This window comes from Syngnathoides biaculeatus, chromosome 14 (genome assembly GCF_019802595.1).
Source record: "Syngnathoides biaculeatus isolate LvHL_M chromosome 14, ASM1980259v1, whole genome shotgun sequence".
NCBI classification, from domain to species: domain Eukaryota; kingdom Metazoa; phylum Chordata; class Actinopteri; order Syngnathiformes; family Syngnathidae; genus Syngnathoides; species Syngnathoides biaculeatus.
Genome location: NC_084653.1, coordinates 21,158,986 through 21,184,421, shown reverse-complemented (window position 1 = coordinate 21,184,421; position 25,436 = coordinate 21,158,986). Strand labels below are relative to the sequence as shown.

Sequence of the window (25,436 nt, the reverse complement as noted above, 5' to 3'; positions counted from 1 at the left end):
CCAAGTCTCCAGACCTAAACGCAATAGAAAATCTTTGGAGGGAGCTGAAACTCCGTGTTTCTCAGCGACAGCCCAGAAACCTGTCTGATCTAGAGAAGTTCTGTGTTTCAGACCCCTCCATGATTTCCAAGTGGGAGAACTTGCAATATATCAGGGTGTTCAAATAATTATTTTCTTCACTGTATCTGTCCATCGCCCATCCATCTTTCCATTGATCCAGCCGTTCATCTTTCGTCATCCATCCATCAAGTGGACGTTCATGCTTTGTGTACTTTCATTTTTTTAACGGTGTACACAAACTTGTTTGAAAAGATCCTTTTGTAAAACTCGTGTTCCAGCCCCCGATGCGCGCGTGCATTCCTCGGGGTTGTTTTAATTGTCTTTTCTTTCAGTTCCATTAGTCCGCCATCTGTCTAAGTGACTCATTCTCATACGTCGCTCCCCATATATTGGATTTAATTAAAGAATCGTCATTGTCGTGCGCCTCAGACAAACAAGCAGAAGGGATTTGGCAACACTCGAGATAATATGAACAACAAAACAATGTTAATAACAATAATTCAATAGTGAGGAAAAATGCCCGCATCGTAAAATACTTATCCTGTATCCTCTGTCTTTGGGAATGAATGAATACCACAAGAATGATTACAGCTTCTCTTCCAGTTTTGAAGCAGGTGGTGAAGAAGTTGTGCGTTTGTTTTGCTTACCTCAAACACGACTCGGGCAAACGGCACCACGGACGGACACGGTTTCTATTTAATTTGGCTCGCGTTATTCCAGGGTTGCGTCTGGGATAGTGTTCGGCTAAATAAAAGGGTAATAGGGGTCACGCAGAATGTCGAGATAGATAGATAAGGGCGTTATTTCTCTGACGGCGCTGGTGCGTTTGCGCCTGTGTGTGTGCGCGCACTTAAGAGTCACGAGCCATTAGTCTTGATGGAGTGGGGCAACAGTGGGGGGTCACCCTGGGAGAGCCCAACAGTGTTTGGGAGGAGCTGATTTCAGACATTTGTGTTTGCATAGGAAAGCACATGGCGCAAACTTTACTCGTGCGCATGGACTCTGCAACAAGAACATGAGGAATATCAAATGGGGGTACAATTTGGGCATGTTTGGACAAGCAAAAACAGGCGCAAACCTGATTGGCCAAGCGAGAAGATGCAGAAGCTGATCTACTAAATGGGGGCATCCGAAATCACATGCGCATTGTGGAGGATTTAGCATGTGCAATGTGAATTTTCAATAACCGTGGCTGGTTTTGCATCTTGAAATCGCGCAGGTGAATGGCGGGTGCGTTAGAGAGGTGACAGGCCTGGTTGCCAGCCAATCGCAGGGGACATCGAGACAAACAGCCGCACTCACAATCACACTTGGGGGCAATTTAGAGTGTCCAATTAATGTTGCATGTTTTTGGGATGTGGGAGGAAACCGGAGTGCCCGGAGAAAAGCCACGCAGGCACGGGGAGAACATGCAAACTCCACGCAGGTGGGTCGGGATGGAACCAGGGACCTTAGAACTGTGAGGCCAAGGCTTTCCACTCAGTCAGTTCAGTACTTTTAAAAAAAAGATGCATTTCTGTAGTATTCCCAAAATGTTTATTAATGAAAAGAAACACTTTTAAATGTCATATAGTGTACAAATAATAATACATTTTTTTACAAATCAACATCCATCTCTTTCACTCACAATCACTTACAAATGAGTCTTAAATGGAGCCAATATGCATGTTTTTGGAGTTTAGGGAAAAAAGCTCTGCGATTGGCTGGCGACCAGACACAGCTGGGATAGGCTCCGGCACGATCCTTTTGAGGATAAGCACTTCAGAAAATGGATGGATGGGGGGTGGGGGGGGGGAGCTAAGGTACCTCGGGAAAAAGCCCTGCAAACAAGGAGACTCCATAAAGGACAGCTCGAGCTGAAACTTGGTCCCAAAACCTCAGCACAGAGATATGCTGACCATCTTTCTGCCAAATAATTAAAAACTTCCAAAATACAAATACTACAGAGAATTGACAGTGAAGAAGTAAAGACAAATGTTTGAAGAGCAGTTTCTTTCTTGAAAAGATGATGCGCCTCTCATAAACGCCTGGTGCCATTTTCGTCGTGTAAAAACAGTGTGAGCCACAAAGGTTGTAACATAACACAACAGCAGGTAGCCCTACGAATGTATCTATATTTTCTATACGCTCACACGCTGGGGCGTCGTCTCTGTGCTGTTAAGTTGCGTGTAAACAAGCCAGCCTGCAGCCTGCGCGAGACTCGCTTTTATGACAATCTTTTGCAATCTCGGAGTCTTCCGCGACCACGACGTGAGTTTATTGAGCGACTTAATGACTGACTGTCACCACTTAACGCTCGCTGCAGAGGCTGTTCTTTACTGACCATTTGTCCTTTGTCTCCCTTTTTTTAACAACGTCGTAAAGCACTGACGTGAGAGAAAGCCACTAAAATAAGTGAACTGCGTGTGTGATTGGGAGGGGGTCCGTTAAACCCTTTTGTTTTTCATTGTGCGCCCTGTTTTAAGGCGATCTCGAATCGTAAAGAGGAAAGCAGAGGAAGGTGGAAAGGAGGGAAGGAATAAAGTTGAGTTAGTGTAGACATAATGACTCCAACGATTCTCATTGTCTTGCTGTGCTGGTGCAAAAACCGTTCATTAATTATGAGGCAATGTAAAGTAATGGGGACTGCAGATGGTGCCTTGAGTTTCGACCCTGAAGATGCTCATCGTCGACCACATTTTTGTTGTTTACTGTTGAGGTCACCGTGCATGGTTGGGTTTGGCGCAAAGGGTACAAAATGCTCATGAGGACTCATTTTTCGAAAAGGGGTGCTTGAAATATTCGTGAACGCTTTTCAGGAAATGACTTGGGTCAGAAACCTCCACTTAGCAACTGTAAACGGAGCTATGTTATGTTTGTGAATGTAGATTTGATGCAGAGCTTGTTATAAACTGATCCGTGACACGATTTACTCTGTAGGCGCAACTACCCAATTCTGATCTAATTTCTACATGTGATACTGGAATTTTTCGAAAATAATGTGCAAATTTTCCCAATGGCTTCAAGGTGGGTGAGAGGCTGTGCTGCGGAACCAAAACTCTTGGGATTCAAAAATGTTTCCCCACAAACGGCACAGAGGATGAGGATGAAATAGGATCAGTGTTCATGAATTCGGGAGGCACCAGAACTGGACCAAGTCACCAAAGGTAGCCACGATGGATATTTTTCAGATTGGAGATGAGCCAGATGTTGCTTTTGAAGTCTTGGCCAAGGATGTGAACTGCACTATGCACAAATATTTAATGCAATAAATGTTTACGTCAAACAGTGTTAAATATTTATTTCATATGGGTTTATCAACAGTATTAATACAATGTTATGCCATCATTTAGCAGTTATTTTAGTAGGTTGAGGGATTCTCTTCAAACAAATTACAGGGACCAAGACAAGCATGTCCTGTGGCCTGTCCCGAGATTATATTAAGGCTACATCTGCACGTTTACAATGATTATTATTAATGATTGTTGTAAAAACAATACCAGTACAAACCTAACAAAATATAAATACAGATAATTCTCAATATTTTGAGGATATGGGTAGCAGCAAATTGGTGGTGCGCATTGTACATTGGTAGAAGGGTTTTCCTGATTTCTTTTTTTAGGTCACCTGTGGGGGTGCGCATTATACTTCAGGACGCATTATACTCGAGAAATTACGCTATTTCTGTCAATTTTCCATGATTTTTCACAATTTTGAAGCCTCCTTTTATAAACTTGGTGATTTTTTTTTTTTTTTTAATTCAAATATGGGAAAGTGGTAAACAACATTTTTCCGGGTAATGTGTCAAATTCACAAGACATTTACTTATATTTTACAGGGACTTTAGCTGTCTGCTTTTGGTGTAGTTTAGATGTGGGTATTTTTTTTATATTTATTTCAATGATTTAAGTTGTCATAGATATGCAGACTTTGAAAGCCATTTTCTTTTGAATCAAAAAGGTGTGTGTGTGTGTGTGTGTGTGTGTGTGTGTGTCGTAAATTGTAAGCGAGGGAATAATGTGGCCCGACTGTCATTGACAATGATGTTATTCAGCCCAAAGCCATTACTTGTCTTCATTAATCTTTGAGTTAATACAATTCCAAAGCGAGCAATAATGTTGATGTTCGTCTGTCTGTTGTTGCGCGTGAGGCCTTCCAGACGTGCTTGATGATCTTTGTGTGTTTGACCCAGATTTCATTTTGATAGATTCATGATGAAGCGTAATCAGTCACGTCCAAAAGTTGACCTGACACCGAGTGTGTCCGTTCCCATCTTGCGTGTGCACGAGTGTGTGTGCGTGAGTGTGTGCAAGTGTGCGTTGGTGAGTGTGTGTTTTACTTAATCATTAGTTAGTAACAGTCAGTGGACATTTTATTTACAGTCATGTGCTCAGTCAGGGTTGTATGATAGCATGTCTGCATGCCATTGAGACACTTTTTTCATTGTTTGTGTGTGTGTGTGTGTGTGTGTGTGTGTGTGTGTGTGAGAACATATAAGTAGGTCTGGGAAATTAAACAGCTGTATCCCCCCACCCCTCCCCGCCCCAAACATTGTCCATATGACAATGCTTCTCAATCAATTAGCATCCACTAGCATGTGTGTATTTGTAGTTTAGGCATCCACTACCGAGTGTGTATTTGCACATGTGTGCGTGTCTTTGTGTGCACGTTGGGGGGTTGGGGTGGGGGTGAGGGCGGGGGATACGGTCAACCATCTCATTGAAGAAGCAGCCCCAAATCAAATTGTTTATCCAGTGCGGTCAGCCCTCATTTCGCTTCCTCATCATTCTTTGCTTGCGCACGCACCGACACTCACTGTCATCGTGGCTACCCCAATCGCGAGTGCAGCTTTAAGTAGATGAGTTCACCTCAGGTTTCAGAATGCATTTCCACAAGAACCTCTTGTGACCACTCGAGATTGGGTCTCACCCCTCAGCTTCTGCGTGCCGGTAGAAGCGCGGCCGCGATGTACAACGTTTCGAGCTTACGCGAGGAAACAATGTAGTGTACTTCTTTGTCTGCCTGTGTCCGTGGGGACCAGACACGGAAACGTACAGTGAAATAAACTGCGTAGCTTCACTGAAGACCAAACGATATATCAAGTCTCCTTTTTTGTTTGGTTTGGTTTTTACCTCGAGATTAGCTTGCAAGCCAGTCCATGGTGGTCCCCGCCTCACTCCCAACGTCAGTTTGGAATATTCTATAGTTCCCCTCCCGACCGTGATGTCCACATCCTGTCACTGAGTTCCGCCGCACACCGAGCCCGACTGAAGCGTCCTGCAGTGTGCAGGGTTTGTCAACTCGTTTTCATCACCTTTATTGGGCTTTGAAAATATGAATCACTGGAATCAACATCGCAGCTTCCACTGCTGATCAAGAATGGACGTGAGCGGTGGACATTTCCGGATATTTATTGTAAAACGAGACCTAGCTGGTTCCAGTAGCACCACCAATACAGTATCTATATTTTGTTTAACAGTAACTTCTTCCTCTTTTTCTTTCGGCTTGTCCCGATTACGGGTCGCCACAGTATGTCATCTTTTTCCATCCTCAGAACCCTTCTGCCCATATACAGTACTCACTCTCTCGCCTCTGGACATGACCAAACCATCCAACTCTGCTCTCTCGAACCTTGTCTCCAAAAAATCCAACTTTGGTTGTCCCTCTAATGAGCTCATTTCTAATCCTATCCAACCTGTTCACTCCGAGCGAGAACCTCAACACCTTCATTTCTGCCACCTCCAGTTCTGCTTCAGTGCCACCGACTCTAATCCGTACATCACGGCCTGCCTCACCACCTGTTTTAAAAACTTTGCCCTTCATCCTAGCGGAGACTCTTCTGTCACATAGAACACCAGACACCTTCCCCCAACTGTTCCATCCTGCTTTGACCCGGTTCTTCACTTCCTTACCACACCCGCCATTGCTCTGTATTCATTTAGCAAGGAAGCAAAGCGTGGTGAGTCTCCGTCATCGAAATGCACGGGTACAGTCAGAGAGTGGGGCGATCAATCATTGCAGACAGCCTTTACGAATATCTACGCTGTTCTTTATTTTCTCCTTTTATGACAATTCCCTTCATCCTTGACAATTGTGCCACGTTTTTTTTCTGGTCCAATGAAAATCAAATACAGTACGATGTTCTGTATATGGAGCCTCGATGCCTGCCAAGAGAGTGGCAGCTGTTTCTTTCTGTGCTCGGGTGCGAGTCACCAACTGTAATTTTTCTTTTTCAGTCGCGCTGGGCTGCGTCGTTCGGCGGCCCTTGCAGAGTCCGCCTGTGAGTGTATGCGTGTTCTACATACCAGTAGCTATTGACCCGTGCCTGTCTGCGTAACCGGTTGCAGTTGAGCAGCGTGCTGTCCTTTGTCGTTCCTAAACAATACCGTCATACGTACGACTGGACTCGCTCCGAACTTGAAAAGATAATGGACTGTGAAAACGGCGAGTGGGTGTGTTTGCAATTCATAAAAGTACGGTTACTTCCAATTAACTTAACTTTTTTGTGCGGTTTGGAAGGATGAATGCGACATTGTGTGGAGTGACTTCTCCGAGGCCTATGCAGGGTGGGTCCAAAGGACTTTCATGTGGGCTCCTCTCACACTCAAAGCTGAACGATGACACACAAACATGCGACTGTACATTATCAGCTGTATGCATTCTGTCCTACTAAAGTAGTGATCTGATTATTTTACTATGCTCCCTCTTTATAACTTTATCCCTCAATCTGGCATTCTTTGTACTCAACAGTCTTCTTCTTTTTCTTTTTGCTTGTCCCGATTAGGGGTTGCCACAACATGTCATCTTTTTCCATCTAAGCCTATCTCGTGCATCTTCCTCTCTAACGCCCGCTGTCCTCATGTCCTCCCTCACCACATCCATCAACCTTTTCTTTGGTCTTCCTCTTGCTCTTTTCCCTACCAATATACTCACTCTCTCGCCTCTGGACATGTCCAAACCATCGAAGTCTGCTCTCGCTAACCTTGTCTCCAAAACATCCAACTTTGTCTGTCCCTCTAATGAGCTCATTTCTAATCCTATCCAACCTGCTCACTCCGAGCGAGAACCTCAACATCTTCATTTCTGCTACCTCCAGTTCTGCTTCCTGTGGCAACATTAATTTAATAAAAGCTTTGGCAGTGTCAGGCGTGTTAATTTAAACGAGATTTTGGTTATAGTTGCGCTCTCATGTAGCTGAAATACTTTGAAAGTCTTGAAAATCAGAAATTGGTTGACTTGTCAGATTTGCGTCCTTAATAACCAATAAACAATCAACATGGATGTGTAATACGGCATTAATCCTGCTTCTTTTCCTTTCGGCTTGTCCCGTTAGGGGTCACCACAGCGTGTCATCTCAGATGAATACATATTTGTTTGGCACAGTTTTACACCAGATGCCCTTGCTGATGTAACCTCTCTGCATTTTAGCCGGGGAGAGAAGCTTACAGCACCCGGTATTCCGAAGCGGTCTCCCGTCCAAGTACTAACCAGGGCCAAACCCACGAGATCGGGGGTTCTCAGGGTAGCATGGCCGAAAGATAATACGGCATGAATCCATTTTCCATCAAATCACAAGACATTATGGCTGGCAACCAGTTGAGGGCATACCCCGCGTCCTGCCCAAAGATAGCTGGGATCTGCTCCAGCACTCCCGCGACCCTTGTGAGGATAATATTATAAATACAAACAAGTATAAAAAGGTGTCAATTTTTTTTTATTTCCATCCATTCATTTTCTTTTGCCGCTTATCCTCACGAGTGTCGCGGGGAGTGCTGGAGCTTATCCCAGCTGTCAACGGGCAGGAGGCCAGGTGCACCCTGGACTGGTTGCCAGCCAATCGCAGGGAACATCGAGACGGACAACAGTCACACTGACAATCACACCTTGGGGCAATTTAGAGTGTCCAATTAATGTTGCATGTTTTTGGGATGTAGGAGGAAACCCACACAGGCACGGGGAGAACATGCAAACGCTACACAGACAGTGCCGGGATTGAACCTGGATCCTCAGAACTGTGAGGCCAACGCTTTACCAGCTGAGCCCACCTTTAGCAATAAATGCTCACATCCCGGCTCAGTTTCGGAGTGACTCAGCCAAGCGGTCCCTCCCGTAACGCTCAATATGGCCCAGACACCACAACGCTTCAATCTTCACGCTGTTCCAATTGCACGCCATTCGGAAGGACATTTGCGCGCAAATGCGATACCTCTTCCTCCGCCGCTTCCGCCACGACGCGAACATTTCAGTTTGACATCTTTGCAGTTCCCCCCACTGAGGAGCGCTAAGCTGCTGATTGCAGCCGCTGTGCTTCTCGCTGAGTCAAACATCCACAGAGCGCATCCTTATCTCCAGCCACACAGAGTAGAAGTGAGAGGGTGCTGCCGGTTTCGGTGGGGGGAGGGGGTGGGGTGGTAATAACGAGGGGGTCGTAAAACAGAGTGGAGAAAGGGGCTGCGGGAAAGTTGCTGCGAAATGACATAAAAGAGTGCTACAGAGCACGTAAATCAGAGCTCCAAAAGACTTAAGTTATTAGGAAGACCTTTTTTTTTTGTCTGCTCGGCCTTTCGGCTTATTGCGACCGCTCCTTTGAGATATTTTAGTTGTGCAATTGCGCACGTACCTATGCGCGACAAACTATGCAAAGCAAGATGGACGACTCACACGTGCTGGGGGATCTCATTTATATTTCAGCCTATGCATTTTTTTTTGAGGGGGGGCAGTCAAAGTGGAAACAGATGGCTTCCTATTTTTTGCGCATCATTTATGTCTTTGCTTGTTTCCTGGCACGTTCAAGTGGGAATTTGTGTGATGAAATCTCGGCTGTATAAATCTTCACAAATATGCGTCTACGTCGGCGCTCGCTTATGCGCGCAAGACATCGACTTCTATAGAGCTCGTGCACGTAACGCCGCCATTTTCACGGCGCCATATTGCTGGTCAAAAAGAGGTGCTCGACAGTGTGGGGGACATTGAACCGGAGCAGAATATTCACAACGCCCGAGACTTGTTGTGCTGTTGGTTGTTACAACAGACGAGACAGATATTCAAAGAGATCATTCTATGGAATACCAGCTGAAAAGACCAGAAAAGTTTGATGGATTTCGCCAATAAAACATGATGGATGGTGCCCAACCAAATACACACAACTGTGTAGCCATCATTTCACGTTAGGTAGGAATTATTCTTCTCAATCTCAAATTCCCAAGAAGTATTTATAATGCCAAGTTGACTCATTTGAGAACAATGTGTTAAAAAAAAAAAGACTGGGAGTCATCTCCACCGTACACGGAAATGTGTTGCGGCCACACTTTAAACTTCGGTAAACGTCACCCCCGACAGACGTTTTTTTTTTTTAATATGCATTATTCTCAAATGAGTCCAATGCGTAATTAAAAAAAGAAAATAAACTGACGGTCACTGCGATGTTTACACATGTTAATGTGTGGCTGCAACACGCTTTCGTGTACGGGGGCTGAAGCCTATCCCAGTTGTTTATTTTCTTTTTTTAAATAGGCATTGGACTCATTTGAGAACAATGCATATTTTTAAAAAAAGTCTGTCATGGAGAGGTTTACCAAAGTTTAACTTGTGGCTGCAACACGCAGTGTGTACGGAGGAGCCGACTTGCTGTCTTTTTTTTCCCAATCATAGTTAATGAATGTGAGTTTGTGTAAAACCAAGGTTCATTTATTTAAATATTGGTATTTGTGTTGAAGAAAATCTGAGTGGCTCCATCGCTATGTGGGATTTATTCTTGATTGAGAACAGATCCCGCAACAAGTATTTGTATGCGTCCATACTTTTCTACGCTTTCAAACACTTCCGTGTAAATCTCGACGACTTAACTCACCAGATCCGTGTGTAGATCCAGTTGTCCAAGACAAGCGGAAGCGGGTTAACCATCCACTTTCCCATCGGCAAAAACATCGACTTTGGCATTAAATGTGGGTCCTCTATGCCAAGTGTCTCTCATTTTTCCACGTACCTTTGTTTATTATCACCTTCTTAATGTTTAACGGTATCAGACAAAACTCTGGGTGTCGTGCTATGAGACGTATTTTCGCGTCGTCGACCAACCAACATAGCATTGAAGAATGCTTTGCTAGACCGTCAAAATGGCCGGTCACGTGACTTTGGTGAAGTAGGTCCACGAGCTCTATCCCTTTCTGTAACTCTTCCAGTCTCTGTGTATTCGGCTGCATCAACCACCTGTTGTGAATTTAACCAGATGTGCGAGCCGGAGTTTAGAGGAGGTCAAATGAAGTTCACCTGTAAAGTTTATTTTAGCTGGATCCAAAAATGTCACCGCAAAGGCGAGTTTCCCCTCATTTTTTGCCCATCGCTTAGCGTATGCGCGAACACGCGAGCGTTAGCCGGCCGGCCTCCCTTCCTGCATTAAATGAGGACGTCGGCGCGGGACGTGCTCGCCATTGACAAAATCGTTTACCGCAGCTTCCCGTAAGTAATAAAACTTATTGATGAGGCCACAGGGAGTGCGCGTTTGCATTACTCTACGTCGGCTCCGCTTGTGTTGCTCCAGATAAATGCGAGCTGTCCACCGGTGGTCGTCCACTATTCTTTTTCTCCCTTTTGCGGGCTGCTTGATAAATGGTTGGCTGAGGAAAAAGAAGAAGTAAATGAGCTTAAAGTGAAGTACACGGATAATCAGGACTAAATTTTCCTTTCTGTCAATCAGAGAAGAACCTCTGCTGTAAGTTGGCAAAATACAAATGCAAACGATCACCTTTCACTAAAGAACTCCCAGCACATGCGAAGAAGCAGCCGAGGCAAAATAAAACCGCTGCAAAGTCCCAGCGGTGTCAAGGTGTCAACAGCGCACCCACACACGCTCAAACGTTCAACGCTAGCCTCCGATCACCCGCGGGAGCTTGCAACTTTTCACTCCGGCACGCTTCTTTTAACCGGCGCGCACATACGCAAACATTTCGAGTGCGGGGAACATGACAGACGCGGAGCTGCTGGCCGGCCCCCTGCGAGATCACAACATCCTCCTCAAAGATGGTTTGGGGGGGCAGAGTGGCGATCGGGAGAGATCCGGAGAACTCTCGGCGGGCCCGCTAACGTTTCAGCCTGATTGCTTTGGACGGACTAACATTACTCAGACTGAACCCAAAGAACGTGCGTAAACATCAGAACAAAGTGTGCCGGTGGTAAATGACGTCGAGGAAAGTAAAAGTAAAACAGTTTTTGGGGAGGATATATTGTAGCCGATCTTTAAAAGGGGTTATGGAAAAATGCCTCATTAGAAAGGTGAAACCAGTCTGGTTACATATGGATGATATTTTAAAAAGAAGTTTGTTTATACGTGAAACGTTTTCTCATGCAAGGAAGCGGGTAGGTGACGCTTCAACTTTACCGCTGCGAAATGACTCTTGCAGTACCGTAATTCCCGGCCTACAGAGCACACCTGGCTATAAGCCTCACCCAGTACATAAATGAAATACCGTTTGGTACATACATAAACCACAGCTGTGTAAAAGCCACAAGTGCCCACATTGAAACACAAGGTATTTACAAGACGGTAAACAGAGAGTTTAAAGCTAGCGCTGCGCTAACAGGGCCGGTTAAAAAAAAAAAAAACATACCTGGAAAAATCAGAGCTAGTACAGCGCTAACAGGGCCGGACCGGTAAACGTCACTTCCTCGGCACATATATTCCACCGGTCTCACTATTTCCTTTTCCACTCGAGTGCCCCCTTGCAGACGTTAAAAAAAAAGCACAAATTAGCCGCATCACCACATAAATGCAGGGTTGAAAGCGTGTGAAAAAATTACGGTAATTGTTTTAACACAACTCCACGTTTGTTCAAATATCTTATTTTACATTAAACTTTTATTTTGAATTCTAACTTAAAAATGAGTTGGCCTGTCTTTTGTTTCATAAATTCAATTGCCCTTGAGCACAAAGATTTGCCCACCCTTGCTTTTAAGGCTTTGCCACTCTATATTATCCTTCGTTTAAATAATAATTAAAAAAATTACATTGAATAGAAAGCTAGAAAAAAAAGACTTAAACTTTGCCTGAACGTAGTACAATTTGTGTCACCTTTGGGAGAAGACACCTTGCTTCCATTTTTGTTTTGCCACTTGGATTGGAAAAAGTCACCATCAATATGTCTGCTGCTCAAGACACAAAGAAAACCCAATGTCAGATAAGTCCATTCAAAATACAAAAATATTCAAGTTATGCTTGGAAATGGCGTCTTGAAATTGGAACAATTACCCAGAACAAAGTTATTATTAGCATCAGCTTTCACATGACGCGATTCAGCGCGGTCTTAGCTTAGCATGTGTTAGCTTGTCTCGTTTCACACGCTCAAGTAGGACAGGGCAGCCCCCGTGACACTTGAAATTCTTCATCAAGTCATCCTGGAGCACCGATCAAGATTCTTGGTTCCCAGGAATCTCGAGTAAATTTACAAGCGCAATAAATAAATGTCTCGTGATGTTGATGTCCAGCAGCGCTAACGGGGAAGAGATTGGGCATTGGGAAGCTGAGAATTCTTTTAAGTTTTTTGATTAGGATGATGATGATGATTATTATTATTTGATTATGATTTCCATCGTCTATGCAACTTTTAGGACAAACTTCCAAAGACAGTTGAGGATCGGGTCCTCAGTTGAAAAATAAAGCAGTATACTTCAGGACCTCAGCCCTAAAATTAAAATGTCACATTGCTACAAATATGGCAGGCCACGTTTGTATTTTTTTTTTAAACTTTTTAGATGACTTTAACTTTGTTGTCTGCACTCATTTGTTGCGGTGCAGAGATCAGTCATAAATGTACCAGTGGGGAGTTATAAAATGGAAGATGACCTGAAATAAAAGCAAAAGGGAAAATGAAAAAAAAAGTGGGAAGTCTGCGAGAGAGGGCAGTAAAGTGCTCACATTCACTAGTTAAACGTAACTTTTTTTTTGTTTAAAAAAAAAGAAGAAAATGTCCTTTTCACTCCTAGCCACTAATTAGAGAAGATATCACAATGCTGATTACGTTTTTTTATAAATCTCTATTTTTGGTGAATGCCCAATTCATTTCTCACGCTAACCCACTTAGTCGCCCACCAGCAATGATTGCACAGAAATTACGCATTTTGCCTCAAAACGGAACCGTGTGGCCGCTTGTCTTTTGTAAAATCCTCACTTCAACTATTATTTAGCATTTTTTAAGCAATTGTCACACTTTTTTTTTTTTTTACAAAAACAATCATAATAATTGCTGTGACCGAGCAAAACCTTTTTTTGAAGACCTCTTAGCTGTCCAACAAGGTGCCTGAGATGAAAGGAAATAATGTACTGCAACTCCACAGCCGAACTAAATTCCAGCCTAGGAATGGAAAATGCTTAAAAAAAACAACAACTAACGATAGCAACAACAGCAACATTGCATAAATGTCTTTTCTAATTATGAGGAACCAAAGCTAAAAGTTTTTAGTGACAAGACAACGCATTTAGCATGTCGACAACATGCTATATGCTAAAGTCTCCAAAACAAAGCCATGGATGGCTAATATACTTTTTAATCTCCTTCCCATACCCCCAAATATTAATCCAGCAATTTGAACGCCACTCTCTCTGAGCGAATAGATGTCTTACATCAAGGTAAAGTACAGATAAATCTATCAAGTGTAGTAACGAAGTATTTGCACTCGTTACTTCCCTCCAGTGGGATTACCTGAAATGGAAGCTACGAGGTCACGCGTGAAGAAATGCGGGAAGGCAGTGGAGAGGGTGGAGGGTGGGGGGTTGGAACTGCTCTTTAATCAGGGAAGGGGGCCGGTGCGGTGGAGCCCGGCCGAGGTGCCTGCACTGTAATCCGATACACGCGTGCGCAACTCCGGCTGAGGGAGGCGGGGGGTGCGGGGAGAGAGAGAGAGAGAGAGAAAGCTCTTCTCCGGCGGGCTGGATGTCACTAAGCTGGCGGAGCTCGGAGAGGAAGGAGCGCACACCTTCCCGAGCCAAAGAGAGAGAGAGCGAGGGAGAAAGAGAGAGAGAGACACGGGGGGGGGGGTGAAGAAGAAGGAGGAGGAGGAGGACAAGCGATCCAAGTGTCAGTGAGGAGGAGGACGGCGGAGAAGCTCCACAGCGCGTTTGTGTGCGGTGCGCCACGGAGCTTTTTTTTTTTTTTTTTTTTGTATTTTTTACGCACGCTTTTCAAAGGCAGACGGGAGCCAGTCCAGGACAGTCAACAGCGCTTTTTCAACACAACAACTTTGGACTTCGTCCTCACCGTTTGGGAAGAGAAGCGCACACCGGCGTGTTTTTTTTTTAAGCACGTGTGTGTGTGTGTGTGTTTTGTTTTTAATCAAGCAGCGGAGGGAACGATGTTTGGACCGAAGGAGAAGTAGCCTGTTTACTGTATTTTTATTCGTCTTACTTTGAGCACCTTTTGACAAACTTGCTCGCTTGTTTGCACTTGATATATTATTACGCCCCCCATCCCATCCTCCCCAAAAAAATGGATTTTGGACTCTTTGTACAACACATCACCATCATCTCCCGTGTGAGGAGACGCACGATCGCCCACTAACACAATTTCAGCGCAAACCGGCGCGCGCGTGGATTCCCTGGGACGTTCGACAAGACGGGAGGAGGACGAGGAGAGTTTTCTCCTTTTTGCTTTTATTTCCTGGGTTCGAGTCCAAAAGATGGATTTACCGGCGTGGTTTCGCGTGTGCGCGCTCACACTTGCGACCGCTCTGTCCGTCACGGCGGACGAAGGAGGTGAGTTTGACACCGGGATCATGTTTGAAATCACTGTCAAAATGTATTTTTTTTAGGGGGGGGGTGTCACGATGTGTAATTTCGTGCTAGAAACTAAATGAGCAGCATCGTATTAGACGTGCTTTATTTGCGCGGAATGTGGATGCTTATCTAAAGCGCCTTTGTTTGTCCTGCTTGTGGTTTGCACGTCGTTTCCTGCCACTAACTGAAGTTGAATGCCTGCTGGGAAGTTGTAAAAAAAAAACAACAAAAAAGTGATGAGATCGTGCAACAGATTGCTTCTTCTGTTAATTAATAACTCGCAGGACAAGTCAACGCAGGAAGGAAGAGTTGGACCCATTCGATCGATTTTTGCGTTAAGGTCCTCCTTAGGAACAACCTGCGATTGGATCTAGTTGGTTGTCCCGAAGTGATCTACTCAGTAGAACGTCAACAACAAAAGCAAAAAAAAAAAAAAAAAAAGAAGTTGAATAACACAAATTGTCCTCATGCATCCCGGTTGAGTGTTGTTGTTATCTGCAGCCTCTTGTAGATCTCATTACGTCTTATCAGCCTTTCGAACTGTGTGTGTTTGCTAATAGAATGTCTATTGATTGTTGAAGTCTTCAACGTGCACGGTGACTCTTCATCACCATCTGCTCCCCCCACCCCAAAAAAAAAAAAAAAATCCTTCAGGGAGTACTATCAGTCTCATTAACAGTTTATTATTTTTTTCCTCCAGAAATTCAATAATGTTGTGTTTCTTATTTGAAGGCGCTCAGTCCGCCTTGGCCCCCCTTTCAGAGGGGGTGCACTTTTCCTCCTCTCCCGGGTGGCACCGCTTACTAGTGTCCACATGAGTAACTAGTGTCCACATTATAGTCGGCGCCTTGCTGGGTGTGTGTGTGTGTGTGGGGGGGGGGTTCTCCCAAGGGGAAACTTACAGTTGTAATAATTATAATTTCAGGTCCGAATCACCATTCCCCAAATTGGTAAAAGCACGTTCATAAGCGTTCAAACTAGACATTTTGTGTACTTTATTTAATTTTCTGTTTTGATTATGAGGCGAAGCCCAAAGATGAGGCTGACGGTTGCTTAGAGCAATGAAAAATAAGATTTTAATTTATTAGTTCAGTAAATGCATGTATCGTCGGTCATCTATCTATGTCAGCGACATAATGACAACAAATTTGAGTGCATAGGATTAATTTATGTATCCGTTTTTTGGACATTTACTGTATATTTTGAACTGTTGTTTTTTTTCCTCATGTCATATTTGTGCCATATAAAAGTTAAACATTTATGTTAATGCACAATGCGCAAACGCTGACTTTTATCTTTATTCAAAGGATGGGGATTGCAGTGGTAATCAATAGTTGATTACAATTGATAATGGGATTTTTTGGGGTTTGTATCGAAAAAGCAGCTCATCTTAGTCCCTGGGCCAAAAATTTCCCGGGTCCCAATGTTGATGTATGTTTACGTAGGACCTGGCTGGCTCAGATGCAGTAATTTGTGCCAAATTCCCTGTGAGGTACTTCTGGTCCGCTTAACCCTCCAGAAACCGGCCTTGCGACGGCCGTGCCGCCGCAGGCTTGACTGTGCAAAGGCAGTTCTTAATTCCTCCGTGACCCGCCGCTTTCCTCTTCACCACAATATAGAAACAGCAGCGCGATAAATACCCACTGTGAGGCCACATTGTTCATATTTTGGTTACCTCAATTTTTGTGAGGTCCGTTTTCTGCAAGCAAGCAGAAAATTTGTTGTTGCGTGAGCCGCTACGCGAATACTGGACTCATCTGGACTCGTTTGAAAGATGCCAAAAAAAAAAACAAAACTAAATGAACATGATCATCTTGGCAAAGAGAACCTCTGCGTTTGATCCGCAAAAGTCCACCATTAGCGCTCATCTAACTTTTCTGCCAGTTGAGTGGATGACAGTTTCACGCCTGGTGATTTCTAACGTGCTTTTTAAAATGTGAGAGGCACCGTGCGATGGGCACGTGTGCCCACCACTTTAATCGTATCTACGCGCGACGACTAACATAGCAGACCGTACTCATAACCGTTTCTCCGTGGACAATTGCGACCCACCTCCCAAAAATGAAATCTATATTGTAATACCAATACTGACCTGTGGGAGGCAGCGTGGTGCCACAGGGAATATAGACTGTAAGTAAATGCAGTACAAAGAAGAAAAATTAGCACATGAAGATGAAATGGGAAAAGATTCCGTGATATTTTTTTTTTTAACTCTATCTGCTAACTACCGGAGCAAACTGTTCTCGTTTTTGTTACTGTGTCATCCATCATCGTATTGCTCTTCTGTTTGTGTCCAGCAACACTGAAAGCGTTAGCTATCGTTGCGTTTCGCATTACAATCACCGAGTCCGTCTTTGGCCGACTTCGGTATTGATCACACGGAGAAAGATTTGCAATTGTAAATATTGAACAGTATGAATATATTTACCATTGCCGACTGACTGTTTTTTGTTCAGGAGACTGTGGAGGAAAAGTAGTTTAACACTTGGTTACAAAAATGACATGATGAACCATTTTTATACAGTTGAACAAGTTATGTGCTACAATATTTAGCGCGTGAGTCAATCGGTCATCCGAACGTCACAACCACCGCGCCGCCGGTGGTTTGCCGAACTGCAGCTGTGCGCGCGAGGCAGCTTCTGAAGAGGTTTTTGTTCTTTTTTTGGTGCCGTTTATATGTTCCTCCGCAGAGTGCATGCGCGTATCATGGTCTCCCCAAACCTCGCGGATATCTTGGCAGAAACTTTCCCGTTTCTGGCCGCCTCTCCCTGTTTCTTCCGCACTCGTCCTCCGGGTCACATTGTGAATGAACGAAGCTCGGGGCTGTTTGACTTTAAAGGTTCCAGGGTAGCCTACGTTTCCGAGTATGACTACAAGAATGTTTTTTTTTTTCTTCCTGAAATCTCTAGTGCAGACCTTTTACTGGCTCATCTACTGGGACAAAGTCACCCGCAATCAGGTTGCAGCCTCCTCAGCAATAAACTTTTACAAACAGCTCAGCTCGGCTGTCTCCTGACATGAGACGAGTCGGGGAAGGTATTGTCGAGATGCGTGTTTGCGCATATCTACAGTGAGAGGCGAGGGATGGAAGTGCAACGCGAGGAAGTAAGCGAGACAGAAAGAGGCCGACGCAAGCTGCCAAGAGAAGTCAACGGAACGGAAGAAAGATTTCTCAGCTCTGCTGTTTGATCCTGTTTCTTCATTCCGTTTGATCACGGCTGTGCCTGGAAGCGAGATAAACGGCCGTAATTGGCCACTCAAGACTGGCTGTCTGCCTCTATACCGTCTCTGCCGAATCGGGCTTGATGATGAAACACGCTGGAGGTGATGCGGAGTGAATGTCGGGAGCTCTCTGAGGGCTGCAGCGCCTACAGGTACGCTGCTGGAACAACAGCCACCGATGGAAGCTTCTTCTGGCGTGTTAAGAGTTGCAACGCGTGGAAACAAAGTCTTGAAAGCGTTTCACGAAAACATAAACACGAGTCAGGCGAGATGAGTCGATTCCCGTGGAATGTGCGTGTTGGTATCTAGCCGTGATGTAACTGTTCTCATATCTAGAGGAATAAGGCTTTTATTCGTTTTGCTTGGTCGTCACAGCGGCAGTAGGTGCGGAAACATCGAACTGTATCCAATTCAAAAGTTGGGAAGGTTTCTATTGTGGTTTTACTTTGCAGTGGTGTGCACCTGCACTACATCACTCTGAGAACTGTTTCTAATATTTTGATGACTTTGCTTAGCTACTACTACAAACCTCTTTGTATGATCCAATCCAAATGAATTCATAGAACAGATTGAAAATGCTTTTGCTTCTCATCAGCTTTTACCCCATGTCGGCCACATCCGGCCAGTTTCCTCTGCTTGTATTAATTAAATGTTACACAATGCTGGGTGTGCAACAATCGGCCATCAATAACACAAACCATCCGTGCCGTTATTTCTCGCAAAAACGGGGCCTTCGTGCTGTGGAATCCTTCGACTTAATGACAAAGTCAGTCTTTTCCTTGAAATTGTCGAAATATAGTCAAACTGTATGTAATGACGCCGTTGTTTTAGATAGAGCTGCATAAACGGGGATTGGCGTGATGCATATTAACAAAGGATCACGCTCCGCTAAGAAATTAGCAAGACAGACAAACTAATGAAAGCTCAGTATTTGGAAAAATACAGCAGCGAGATGAGCAATTAGTGACACAATGAGCTCATCCTCATATTTCCTTTTTTTTATTTCACTGTTTGATTGTTTTGTATTTCACTTGTTGAAAAAGTCCTGTCTGATAGGCTTAATGATTAATGATTCCGAGGACAAGAAAGTTCAAGAAAGACTTCTAAAAGAGCCCGTCAGACATCAAAACTGTGTAGTATTGGGAAAAAAAGAGGGCAAGTCGAGGGAAAACGAGAGTCGGCAAATGTGAGACTGCCAGTTGCGAAGGGAACAAGCAAAAGCGGGTCGCTTTAAAAAAAAAAAAAAAAAAAAGAAATGACAGAAAGGCAGCAGAGGGAGCAAGCGAGGGGGGGCACTGGTGAAATAAGAGCGTGAAGTGATAGCTGAGTGGAGCCACATGTGCAGTAAACAGCTCACTTTCATTCCTCTGCCGCCTCCTGTGCACATAGACTGCGATTGGAACAATCAACACATCTGAGCCAAGTACACACATGGCAATAATCGGGCCAAATTCGAGCTATTTCCCCCCTTACGATTGAAGACGGTAAAGCGGACGTCCCGAAAACGGTATCCTCGATGATTAGAGGGTGTGTTAAGCATTTTTACTCGAGGAAAATGTTCAACTTGTTCAATATTTGTGATCATGAGGGCCTCGTGCGGTCAACAGGGCAGGCTAGGCTAGTAGGCTAATAGCTAGCTTGTGTTGAAAGACAAAACTAGAGGAGCAACCGGTTGTGTTTAGGGTCTTGTGTTTGTTTGAAAATTCATTCAGCACGGAAAAAAGGAAAAGACTTTGCACCTGTAATGTACTTAGACATATAACTGTTAGTTGTTATCCTGAACAAGTATGCTGTGGGGGTTCTGTCGCATTTCGGTGACAATCTTAAAAACGGGCAACCTTGACACGATTATTGCTTTGAACCAACTTTACGCTCTGATGCGGGCATTATCTTTGTAGAAGCAGAATTTCTGTCGCCGGGTTGTCACGTGCAAGTGTATCTAATATTGTGGACAGCACACGCGCGTGCGTGTGTGTGCATAAACAAAGCTGCTCGACGGCTGCCAACAACCTGTTGTCGTTGCTGCGGGCAAACAAGCATCGAGGCGTTTAACCTTCAGTACATTTTCTCTCTCGCCTGCCTCCTGGCCTCGCTTTCATTTGTTGAACAGAGAGGACAATTAGCGTGTCCACTAGGATGTTCTAATTACGGTTATCATGTCATTAGCACACTGTTGCTATTCTCTTGTCTTCGCCGGCCGTCGCTAATGACTGGAGCAACTCGAGCGGATGAGGAGTTCGGTTTGCGTCTTTGTGGAAGCGTAAACACGTGCGCTTGTCTCCTCTTTTTTTTTTTTTCTTTCTGTTAAACTTTTGCCAACAAAGAAGCATTTGTGTTTGTAAATATGTAGACTACGTTGTGTGTGTTTGCGCGCATACTCGGTGTCCTCTGCAGTCCCTCTAGATCAGCACCGTGCAAGGCCACAGGTTGTTTTCCTTTCTCTCGCTCCCGTCACGCTGAATCATCCTGTTGTTTTCTCTCCGTTCACGGCCCTCCACCTCTCCTTTAATAGCACTTTGTGTCTCTTTCTCCACACCTCAGCGCTTTCCCTTGCTCCGATTAGGAAACCTCACTAACCTTCTTTTTTTTGCGGCCCGCTCTCCTACGGCGAGGGAAATCTCTTTAGTGTTTCCAGCTTCTCATTCTTCTCTTTACTCCCTCGCGCTGTAATCTATTTTTCCTCTTTTCATTCCCCCAGCCCGGAAATGGAAGAAAACAGTAGAAATGTATTCATTTGTTTTGTCAGTGCGATTTTACTTGGGCAGGTTGCAGGTCCTTCCTACCGTCACCTATGGGCATGAGCTGTGGGTCGTGACCGAAAGAACAGGATCCCGGATACAAGTATGAAATGAGTTTCCTCCGCAGGTGTCCGGGCACTCCCTAAGAGATGCGGTGAGGAGCTTGGTCATCGGGGAGGGGTTTAGTGTCGAGCCGCTACTCCTCCACATTGAGAGGAGCCAGATGAGGTGGCTGGGGCATCTCATTCGGATGCCTCCCGGACGCCTCCTTGGTGAGGTGTTTCGGGCATGTCCCACCGGAAAGAGACCCCGAGGACGACCCAGGAGACTCTGGAGAGACTATGTCTCTCGGCTAGCTTGGGAACGCCTCAGGATCATTCCGGAAGAGGAAGAAGAAGTCGCTGGGGAAAGGGAAGTCCGGGTATCGCTTCTTAAGCTACTTCCCCCGCGACCCGACCCGGAAAAGCGGAAGAGAATGGATGGATGGAAGGATTGAGGTTGCGTGTGTTAAAAATCTTAAATAAAATTTTAAAATGTGAAGGACGCCACACGTTATGGTGTAAATAAATGAGAAAGTCTGTTCTACATGAGCTGATTAACACAGCCCATAACCATCTGCGAACCACATGTCTGCTGTAGTACCGAAACTGACCTATGAAGGGCAGCACAGTCCCGTAAGTTGCCAGAAAATACAAAGAAGTAGAAGAAGCTGGGATAACTGTTAGCTACCTATTAAAAGAAGCATGACATCATGTGGCATACAGACTAGCAAAAATAGGCTAATTATTAGCTTATCGGTTCACAATATTTTTATTGTCAATTCTTCAACTTTTCATTTTTACTGTGCCTTATGGAAACATTTTTTCAAAGACCTAACACAAGCAGTTGCTTCACTGTTTTTGTCCAGCAACTGAGCTGGCTTTAGGTTGTGTCAGAAGTGGCAGTCGTTTCATTTCATGCCACAAAACATGGAGCCTAACTCATTGTTGATATCACATGCGTCAGAAATCAGATCAGGAATACTCAACAGGTTTAATGAGCAGAATGTGGAAGAACTTAAATCCTCTCCACCCCACAGGATAATGGCTCAGGATGATCTTTTAGCGACATCCAAGAATTGGAGCTTGGCTAACGTCCATCTAAAGGACGGAAAAATATTGGTGGGCTATACTGCATGTGTACTCGGCTTTAGACAAACAAAACCTTTTCAACCTTTTTGCACTCAAGGATGTTAGACAAACAAGAACCTTCTGTTTTGTTTGATGCTTTCGTTGAAGGATTTGAGGATTTAATGTTTAATGTTGGCCCTTTGAGAGGGGCCGCCTCTCAATCTCTTTGTCTCAAAGGGTGTTCAATGGGGTTGAGGTCAGGGCCCCCAAATTCTTCCAATCCAAACTCGTCCACGCATGACCCTTTTTTCACAGGGGTACAGTCATGCTGAAACAGAAAGGCCTTAACCAAACTGTCGAAAGCTTACAATTGGCCAAAACGTTTTGCCAATATTGATTGATTGAATTCATTTTTTTTTTCCACACTCTGACACATGGACGATGATGTTTGCAGATGATATTGTGATCTGCAGTGAAAACAGGGATCAGGTGGAGGCATGCACTAGAAAGGAGAGGAATGAAGATTAGGCAAAGTAAAACGGAATATATGTGTGTGAATGAGAGGGGCGGAGGAGGAAGAGTGAAGCTCCAGGGAGAAGAGATAGCGAGCGTGGACGACTTCAAATACTTGGGGTCAACAATCCACAGCAATGGTGAGTGTGGTAAGGAAGTGAAGAAGCAGGTCCAAGCGGGGTGGAACAGTTGGCGGAAGGTGTCTGGTGTGTTATGTGACAGAAGAGTCTCCACTAGGATGAAGGGCAAAGTTTAGAAAACAGTGGTGAGGCCGGCCATGATGTACGGACTAGAGACTGCGGCACTGAAGAGACAAGAGGAAGCAGAACTGGAGGTGGCAGAAATGAAGATGTTGAGGTTCCCGCTTGGAGTGAGCAGGTTGGATAGGATTAGAAATGAGCTCATTAGAGGGACAGCCAAAGTTGGATGATTTGGAAACAAGGTTAGAGAGAGCAGACTTTGATGGTTTGGACATATCCAGAGGCGAGACAGGGAGTTTATTGGTAGAAGGGTGCTGAGGATGGAGCTGCCAGACAAAAGAACAAGAGGAAGACCAAAGAGAAGGTTCATGGATGTTGTGAGGTAAGACATGAGGGCACTTGGGGTCAGAGAGGAGGATTCAGGAGATGGGCTAAGATGGAAAAAGATGACACGCTGTGGCGACCCCTAACGGGACAAGCCGAAAGGAAAAGAAGAAGAGGAAGACACAAACCATTTGGTCTGAGAGTAATCCCAAAGCCAGTACAGTACATACGCACCACGTATTTGTGTGTTAATGTTCAACTTGCCTTTTCTGTCTAGCGAACTTTCCTTTGCTGCTGACTTTCTCCTTTCACATGATGAGAGACAGATGCTCTGGCATTGCTCACTCTTTCTTTCTCCATATTCCGCCTTTCTTCTCTCCTCTTCTCATTCCTGAGGTGTCTCAGGTCTGGATGGCTGAAATCTTAACTGGGCCCCATCCAATGTACACATTACAGTCTGTTATTTGCTGTACTTCTCGTATTCCCATCGTCACACAGTCTGAGTTTTACAAGCAATGTGTCTGCTGCGCTATAAGGTAACGGTGCCAGGACCAGAATGTTGTTGTGCTGAATCAACCACAGAAGATCCCAAAAAAATTCATTGGACACTTTACTGAATGCCCGTGGCACTTCATCAAAGTTGATCAGTAAGGTAATGGTTTAAAACAAGGTATTAGGTGGAATGTACATCGTGGCCAACTTCGAGAAGATGACGTCCTAAGAGAATACACACACAAACCAGACTCTGGCCGATGGAAATTTTAGTTGGCCCGCCATCCAAACATTTGCAAAGTGCTCGGAGAAGAGCAAATCGCCGAACAGGACGGAAAATGATCGCCGAGAGGAAAAATTAATCCGTTATAGCGCTGATATATCACGTTTGGAAAATTAGCATTCAGCAACACAAAGGGATCACTTTCAGAGCACGTGTGTCTTTGGACATGTTTTGGGTGGCACACATTTTGCCATGCAGGCATTCTAGTGTGCGCAAAGGCCGCTGAGTAGGTATTAGGCAGAAATGCAAAATGTGTCGGAGGGACATAAATAATGCAGCGGCCTGTCTTATATCCCCGCTAGACTGCTTAGCACCATTTACCACCACTTGTAGTGCTTACGTGTGGTTTGTTGGAGTTCAGCGATGTCCAAACCAGAATGTGATGGGCGATGTTCTGCGGTTGTGTTTTGAGCATTTATTGTGACTCTGTGGTTTCAACGCAGCTTCTCCTTGAGGATCACACACACTGTTGTGGTTCGGCTAGAAAAAGTCGACTCACGTGTGGCCTATTGTTTTAAAAACCACTTTGCTGACGAACAAATCTACTTAGGAACTATATATTTTTTAAGAAGACATACCTCAGTTCGCGTACTAATTTTGTCTTGTTGCCAGTTGCTTGGCTCAGGTGGAACATCATCGGCTCGGTGCGTCACTGATCGCAGGTTTCGTTGCTGTTTTGCTCTACATTGGCCCTCAGTATGACTCACAACTTCTGAAGAAAGTGGAAAATACTTGCAGCAGTGTCAGCCAAATTGTATTACTGTTGAAAAAAGAAGAAAATTATCACTAATCGTCATGGTGTTTATGTTTTCAATCGTGCTACGCACTTTGATTTGTCGAATTCTCCCATAATTGGATTTGGATAGCGTTTTTCTCAACACCCAAAGACGTTTAACATGAGTGTACACATACAAAAAAGTGAAAAAGAAACAAAAAGTCCCAGTGAACGTAGCAGACACGGTCAAGAAGGAGCCGCTAGCTAGTAACGGCTAGCAAGTGGTAGGCTACCAGAACTTCCTGGTGTGTGTTGTCTTGCTCTAATGCTTCCCTGTAAATCGCCATCCCCTTCTTGCATTTCAACACTTTGTTTTGTGTGTCACTTTGTTATTTACATGCTCGCCAAAATGGCTGTCACGCTGCACTGTTTTCATCTGTCATGGTTGTGTGTTTTCTCTTTTTTTGCTATAGGGTACTGTATTTATTTTTAACTACATACCGAGAAAAGCAAAATACCTTATTTTCCGCACTATAAGGCGCACCTAACACCCTTTAATTTTCTGAAAAGCAGACGTTGCGCCTTATAATCCGGTACGCCTTCTGTATGGTTCAATATGGAGCCTTTAGCGCAGCTCCATCTAATAGATGCAGAACGTAACCCCAGCCTCTACTGTAGCGTCTGTTCTATGCGCCGTATGATGTGGTGCGCCTTATATATGAAATTTTTTTTTTAAATAGGCCATTCATTGAAGGTGCGCCTTATAATGTGGTGAACCTTATAGTGCGGAAAATACAGTAAACAGCTCCATTCTGGGGCTGGAATGGATTCCTTTCATTCGATTCCTTTCCTCAAATCGCGAGCGTTTCATTCCGTGGAATGAATGAAATGAATGAACCGAGATTCCACTATATTTGTCGTTTGTGAGAAAAGAAACAAGAGACAGCCAAGGAAGGGGTCTGGGTGTCTTTTGTTTTGTGATTGGCTGGCGACCGGTCCAGGGTGCACCTCGCTGGGATAGGCGCCATCTCACCTAC

At 44.6% G+C, this 25,436-nt stretch overlaps 2 protein-coding genes and 1 long non-coding RNA gene across 5 annotated transcripts in view; 2 read left to right on the top strand and 1 right to left on the bottom strand.

Annotated features, from left to right (window-relative positions):
• LOC133512592 (partitioning defective 3 homolog B-like) overlaps positions 1-4,481 on the top strand; it is a 193,366-nt gene extending 188,885 nt beyond the window's left edge. For both annotated transcript variants that reach the window (XR_009798215.1, XR_009798214.1), the window contains one exon: positions 3,067-4,481. The gene's annotated coding sequence lies outside the window, so the exon portion shown is untranslated. The remainder of the gene's footprint in view (positions 1-3,066) is intronic.
• Positions 4,482-8,641: 4,160 nt separating this feature from the next.
• Positions 8,642-13,908, bottom strand: LOC133512595 (uncharacterized). The gene is made up of 4 exons (XR_009798216.1): positions 13,734-13,908; positions 12,107-12,180; positions 11,646-11,756; positions 8,642-10,655 (listed from the first exon to the last, which is right to left on the bottom strand). It is a non-coding gene; the product is annotated as an uncharacterized LOC133512595 (long non-coding RNA).
• A 226-nt stretch (positions 13,909-14,134) lies between these two features.
• LOC133512594 (neuropilin-2-like) overlaps positions 14,135-25,436 on the top strand; it is a 111,053-nt gene continuing 99,751 nt past the window's right edge. Inside the window, exon 1 of one of the 2 annotated variants that reach the window (XM_061842376.1) lies at positions 14,135-14,782. In XM_061842376.1, the coding sequence (XP_061698360.1) occupies positions 14,707-14,782 (76 nt within the window). In that variant the 5' untranslated portion in view covers positions 14,135-14,706. The remainder of the gene's footprint in view (positions 14,783-25,436) is intronic. The other variant, XM_061842375.1, reaches the window with a different exon arrangement.